Genomic DNA, 7,105 nt, shown 5'->3' with positions numbered 1-7,105 from the left:
TCCGTTCGGGGGGCGTGTCAAATGTCGCTGGTTGATGACGTCACACGCGCCGAAATGCATCGTTTGGTCGAACCACCGGTTCACAACTCACCCGACGTCATTCATTTGTTTCAGAATCGGAATCAGTTCTGTTGCCCTGTCTGAGTCGAGTTCATGTCCTCTTTCACTACATCCATAAACCTCCTCTTTGGTCTTCCTGTAGGCCTCCTGCCTGGCAGTTCAAAACTCAGCATCCTTCTACCAATATATTCACTATCTCCCAGAGAGAACAGTGACTGTCTCTAGACCAGTGACGTGTGGTGAGGTTCATGGCTGGTGAGGCCCTGATTTTATAATAAGATTTACAAAAATATGAACCTACAGTTTATCTTATTCATCATTTTATTAGCAACATGTCATTTTTAAAGTTTCAGAGCAGAATTATTTACACAAACTAACACACAATCAGCACATTTGATTAAAAAAAACGTGTTATTTCCTACATGTTTGCTTATATGTTACCTTTACTTATAAATGAAGTCCATGCGCCGCTCCTTCTGAAGTTTTTTTTTTTACACCTTTCCTTTTATTTTAGCTGAAACTCTAAAACACACCTGACACTCTTCTCCACCCACTTTTTCTTCACATATTTCAACTCAAAATTTTTTTCAATGCTTTTGTTCAGAAGGAGCTGTGTATTGACTTCATTTATAAGTAAACATAACATATAAAAAACGTGTAGGTAAAAACATAAGTTTTTTTAAATTAAATTTGCTTATTTGTGTATTACAGTTTGTATGTGTAAATAATTCTATGAGACTTCAAAAATAACCTACTCACCGTTGCTTATTGAATGGTGAAAGAGCTGCACTGTAGGTTAGTATGAGTGTGAACATCTTCATCTGATTATGATGAAGTCAGTGCCTCACCAGCCATGAACCTCACCGCACGTCACTGTTTCCTGCTATTGTTTTTGAATATGAATTTCACGTGAAGGTGGCTTTTTTTTGTGAATAAACTTGCTTTAAAAAAGAAAAAAACTTTTTTGAGTGTAAATATGTGCTAATCGCGTCTACAATTGTCCTGTTTCTTATGGCTGCTAAACTATGTTTGGCCCCAGTGACGTATGACGCCCACGTGACCACTGAATGCCGAAGCTGCTGCGGCGCATTGTGAAGCTTTTATGACCAAACGGATGTTACACATACAAAAATTATTTTTTCTTCTATTTTTCATACTGATGAATAACATATATCACTTAAAATTAACTTTACTTTCCCTTTAACAGACAAGATTTTCTCTCTGCATTAATACCTTGAAAATATGAAGTCATTTGGCGTTAGTAATACTATACTGTAATACACTTGACACTTCAGATGAATTTTAAGTTGTCCACCCTCAACCAAATACTGCTAGTCACTGATAAAGTACTTTCAGCATAAACTTTTGGTGTTTCTGAAATACAATATGAATTTCATGTGTAAAATCCTGCATCACTACAGATCACACACACCCTACGAGTTCATAATAACCCACCTTTTAAAAAAATAACTAAATTCAGGGGAGGAAAAAGGGGACTGTCTTCTGATCGATGTCACAGGTTCCACCCGACTTTGCTGGTGAGCAGATGAAAAAATGTTGAACTGAGGGTAATTAACACAAACCAACAGGAGTCAGGACTCATTTTGTCAGCAGAGTACTTGAATTTGTCTGTTGCACACATTTTATTTAACAATAAGGTATATAAGAAATGAGTCTTTAACCAGTTTATACAGTTATTTTATTCTCTTATATTTATAGTATTTTAATAACTTGATACAATAGGAGAAAAAGTAAATACCCCTAATTCAAGTTTCTGTGAGAGGAATGAGGAATGATAACCTTTAGAATTCTTCAAAGTGAATCTCAATGTGTGCCCCATCTCCAAATAGAACACAGCTTAAGTGTGAAATGTTGAGGATGGGGAGTCAACCGAGATGTGGCCAACAAGTGGTGATCATTCCACCTCAGCTTAGGGGGCTGGTCTTTTAGTCACTCTTTTTGCACGTAATTTTCTACACCTGTAAGACAGATTTTCCAAATTCCAGACCACTGAGACATTAAACGCAGTCCTTTTTTGTTGTAAACCAGTGAGGCCTGTATATATTTTGGTGAGGGGGGTGGGGTGGAGGGGAGGGGGGTGTTGTGTGTCAGTGTGTTCATGTGCACCTGCGTACATGCTTTTTATACACACAACCTGAAGCAGTCCATTTCCTATTTTAATACAACTGAGTGCTCTTCATACACACAAAGAGAAGGGGAATGGTCCCTGAAACGCAACGCCTTGATGTAATGGTAAAACACTAAATTACAATTGCCAGGAATAACGGATTAAGAAAAGAACAAAAACCTGGCCCAATTCCCAAAGTATTTTTACAGTTTCAACAGAAAATGCTTTAAATTTATTGAAAAGGTACAAAATAAAAAGATATGAATAATATAATGCAATTGTACATTTTCTTTAAGAAAAAAAAAAGAAATAAGGCATGAAATCATACCAAAGTTAAACCAAAATTTGAGTATTGAACATATTTGGTCAGAACCAAAAATATACTCTTTATGTGATTTCAATTTCACTTAAGAAGCAACTTGTAAATCCCTCAACATCTTAAGGAAGAAACACCCATCAATTAGGTTTAGGAAACAAATTCCCTAGAAATTTTGACTTTTTCCTCAAACTAATTTTCTTTTTTCTTTGTTTTTCTAATAACAATTGAAACTTTTTACATGTCCGTACAAAAACTTTTGTCAACCTTATAAAGAATAAACAAAGCCCTCTAATGGGATTAAGAGTTTGAAGAGAAAATTGGAGAAAGAGGAGAGGGCGGATGGGTCCCTGGGAGTATGACTGTTCAGTTCCCAGCAGAAATGCTACAAACCCTCCACAAACTTCTCCAGAGTGTCCCCTGTAGCATCTCCCACCAACCCCAAGTCACTGTTCAGCCCCCCTCTATTGGGTGGGTTAAGCTGTGGAAGCATGGCGCTCTGTTCTGGTGTCCCCAGATGTCCCTGTTCCAGGGACCCTGATAGTGGGCCCCCAAGTCCTGGGTGGGGGGAACCGGTGTGTGGTGGATGTGGGTGTTGAGGTGAGGGTTGGGGCTGATTCTGAACCTGTGGAGACGGACTGGAATGTGGTCGCTGCTGCTGGGGTTGTTGCTGTGAGGGTGGACAGGGGGACTGAACTGGTGCGGGCGAACGGACCTGGTTGTTAAGGGCATTAGCTAATGAGGGCTGGCCAGCCAGCAGATGGGTTTGGGGGCTCATGGGGCTGGGCTGGGCAGGAGAGCCTATCTGTTGCTTGAGGATGGCCTGCTGCTGAGGAAGTTGCTGCTGTTGCTGCTGCTGAAGTATTCGTTGATGCAGAAGGTTCTGGGTTGCATCCATCCCCATACCAGGCTGGGCCATCTGAGCCATGGGTGGAAGTTGGCCCATTGGTCCCCCAGCTGCTCCTGCACCTCCTTGCATTGCTATCTGCTGCTGTTGCTGCATGCGGAGTTGAGAGTATGTAGATGCTGTACCCTGCGCTTGAGCAGGAAACTGACCAGGATGACCCTGAGGCATCACCCCCTGTTGTTGTTGTTGTTGTTGTTGTTGTTGTTGCTGTTGTCTCAGAAGTTGTCGTCGATAGAGCTCCTGAATCTGTGGATTGGTGTTGTGCCCTGCATTCATCAGTTGCCCTTGAGCTGCTAATGCAGAAATGCCTTGTCCAGAAGGCTGCTGGGTGGACTGAGGGGGTATCCCTGGCCTCTGCACGGCCCCTCCTGGCATTGCCATGGCCTGCATCGTTGGCATGCTAGGTTGCTGTTGTTGACCTGCTTGTTGCTGTGGCTGTTGTTGTTGTGGTTGGTTGGCATGGTACTTTGCTGTTCTCTGTTTAATGAAAGCAGCCATAAGCTGAGGGTTTGATTTGAGAATGTTGAGAACTTGCTGCTGTTGCTGGGGGGAACTTGGAGACTTAAGGGTACGGAGAAGGTCCTGCAGGGCATTGGGTGCAATAGCACCAGGTCTCTGGGGTGTCTGTACCCGTGCACCAGGTTGCTGGGAAATCAACATCCTCTGAGTCTGTTGAGGTTGCTGTCCTGGGGATATCATGGCTCTCTGCATGGGCATGGCCTGTTGTGGGGTCTGGCCTGGGCCAAGGCCTGATTGCTGAGTCTGAGTTGTCTGCATGGGTCCTGGAGCTCCAGGCCACTGTCCTGGGGCCATGCCTGCCTGCATGACTTGTGGACCCCGGGGTCCTGGCACCATCTGCATTGGAGGTTGCATTGGTCCCGTCATGCGCTGTTGTGGCTGCTGGGGGTTCATTGGTAAGCCATTCAAGTTGACTCGGTAGTTCTGCTGGGCCTGTGCCATCATCTCAATGTGCCGTGCCATTTTGACTGCAGCAAGGGGAGGCTGCTGTTGTAGCTGTTGAGGTTGTTGAGTTGGCTGGGGGAGGGGAGACTGCTGCTGGTGTAGAGGGGAGGCTTGGGGGCCAGGCTTGCCCTGAGACACTGGTGCTTGAGGCTGGACATTGCGAGGTGTGTTGGGGAAAGAAGGGGATATAACACCTGATGAAGTGGGCGTCTGTGGTTGATTTGAGAGTGGTTGCTGGGGTGTTTGGGGAGTGTTGGGCTGGGCATGGGAAGAGGGAGTGCTGGGAGCAGCTGATGCTGGCGGAGATGGTAATGGCATGGTTCTGCCTTGCATGGTGGCCATTCTTCTCCTCATCAACTGGGCCTGCTGAAGCCTGTGCTGCAGCTGCTGCTGGCGAAGTTTGTGCTTGATGTTTAGGCAGAATGGAACAGGACACTTGTTTTCTTGACAGTGCTTTGCATGGTAACAACATAAGGCGATAAGTTGCTTGCATACAGGGCAGCCACCATTGGTTTTGCGCTTGCAGCCCTTGGTGTGCTGCACTACTCGCTTCATCTTCTGGCAGGATGGCAAAGAACAGTTGGCATTGCGACACTGACAAGCGTGGACAAGAGACTGGATGCAGCGCTGTATGCTTAAGCGCCGGCTCTCCTGTGGGCTCTTCGAAGCCTCTCCACTTTGGCTGTTGCTGTCATCATCCAGGCCAAGACCCCACTTCACCATCTGGTGCTCGTGTCCCTTTATGTTGTAACAACTAATGCACAGATCAAAGTCCTGCAGAATAAGGTAGATGAGTTAATAGAAATTAGAATGAGCAAGTTGGAGAATAGACATTTTTGTAAATGTACTTTCTTTATGAAAAAAAGGATGGAATCTATATTTTTAGTCAATTCCTATTTGTGCTCATTTCCTTGCCTTTACACGACCTCTTTTAACACTGTGATTAAACTGTACAAACATAGGATAACTCTCATATAAGAACATACAGCCCACTAAGAGTTGTAAATGAAACTCACCTCGCACACAGTGCAGTGCCAGCGTGTCTCAACATGGTGCTTGCACTCATTACAAGTGTACACAAAGCGGTCTTGTCCCTGGTTGTGCAGCTCAACCAACATGCACATGGTGCTCCACTTGCACCTTCTGAGAGAGCTAAACTCCCAGTGTTTGTCCCTGGCCAAAGTCAGAAAAGCATCACGGCCATCCATCAGGTCACAGGAAAGCAAAGGGTCCGGGTCAACAATGGGTGGCAGAGTATTGGCCATGGGACCAGAGTGGAGGTGGATCACAAAGAACACCTTTCATTGAGGAAAAAATAGATTTAGCTCAAATGCTCATGAAAATCCTGGTTACTTTAAAAAATAAAAATATATATGTCAGACCTCTTTATGCTTCTCCATGGTGGCGTATAGCCTCTGGGACAGGTCATTGGCTACATTCGGCATCCCAGGCTTCTTTTTATTAGCACGGCTAACACTACTCTTGTTTTTATTAGTCTTCTTATTGTTTTTCTTCTTTGCGTTTTTGCTGTCACCTGGTGTTCCCTGTGAGATAATGATTGATTATATATACACATACATATACACAAAAACACACACACACACATATATATATATATATATATATATATATATATATATATATATATATATATATATATATATATATATATATATATATATATATATATATATATATATATATATATATATAATTTAGCCATATATTCTCATTGTGCTGATTAGTGATGGCTTAAAAGGAACTGTATCAGAAAATTTGTTGACTGGTCATCAAGAAGGCGCAGCAGAACAAGACTTCTATAAACCTGAGCAGGGAATGAATTTTTAAAACTCGTATCAATGGTTTATCAAAAAAATATGACTGAACCTCAGGCATTTCAGAAGCTGCCGTGTTTTCTTCCTTTTTTCTCTCCTCCTCCTCCTGCTCCAGTTCCTTGATGCTCTCCTCCAGCACATTGGGCCAGAAGTCACCTTCAAAGTACGGCAGCTCATTAGCACTGCTCAGACGGTCCTCTGTTGCTTGCTTGAAGATGTCCTAAGAGATGGGCATAGTCCATGGGGCAGAAAAAAAAATGAATACACTTGTTTTCTGTAATCAAACATCATGAAACTTTAGGTGTCATGAGCTGGCCTGACTGATACATAAAATGCAGCACGTTGTCAGAAAAACTTTTTTTTAAAAATTAAAACTGAATACCAGGGCAATATTAGAAAAGATTTACTTTTTGAAGATATCAGATTTACATAAATGCCGAGAGGCAAAGCATTCCATCTACCATTCCATCTTTGTACCTGCCCTCATCTATGGTCATGAACGATGGGTTATGACTGAAAGAACGAGATCATGGGTACAAGTGGAAAAAAATGGGTTTTCTCATACAGATAGCTGGTGTCTCCCTTAGTGATGAGGTGAGAAACACTGCTATTTGCGAGAGGCACAGAGTAGAGTTGCTACTTCTTCGTAGAAAGGAGTCAGCTGAGGTGGTTTGGACATCTAATGCGTCCAGCTGGAAGAGACCTCGGGGCAGACCCAGGACCAGATAGAGGGATTATATCTCAACACTGACTTGGGAATGCCTCGGGATCCTCCAGTCAGAGCTGGTTGCTGTGGTCGGGGAAAGAGAAGTTTTAGAAGGGCTCCCTATTTAAGCCGCTGCCCTCACAACTTGACTCAGGATAATGCGTATGAAGATGAAGATTTACATAAATGT

General features: G+C 43.2%; 1 protein-coding gene across 3 annotated transcripts in view; it reads right to left on the bottom strand.

The window, feature by feature from the left end:
- Positions 1 to 1,742: 1,742 nt before the first annotated feature.
- crebbpa (CREB binding protein a) overlaps positions 1,743 to 7,105 on the bottom strand; it is a 67,205-nt gene continuing 61,842 nt past the window's right edge. For all 3 annotated transcript variants that reach the window (XM_068320548.1, XM_068320549.1, XM_068320550.1), the window contains 4 exons: positions 6,262 to 6,429; positions 5,757 to 5,918; positions 5,391 to 5,672; positions 1,743 to 5,148 (listed from right to left, as the gene is read on the bottom strand). In XM_068320548.1, coding sequence (XP_068176649.1) covers positions 2,890 to 5,148; positions 5,391 to 5,672; positions 5,757 to 5,918; positions 6,262 to 6,429 — 2,871 coding nt within the window. In that variant the 3' untranslated portion in view covers positions 1,743 to 2,889. The remainder of the gene's footprint in view (positions 5,149 to 5,390; positions 5,673 to 5,756; positions 5,919 to 6,261; positions 6,430 to 7,105) is intronic.

This window comes from Antennarius striatus, chromosome 8 (assembly GCF_040054535.1).
Source record: "Antennarius striatus isolate MH-2024 chromosome 8, ASM4005453v1, whole genome shotgun sequence".
In the NCBI taxonomy this organism is placed as follows: domain Eukaryota; kingdom Metazoa; phylum Chordata; class Actinopteri; order Lophiiformes; family Antennariidae; genus Antennarius; species Antennarius striatus.
Note: the sequence above shows the minus strand (reverse complement) of the source record. Positions and strands in the feature narration are given on the sequence as shown.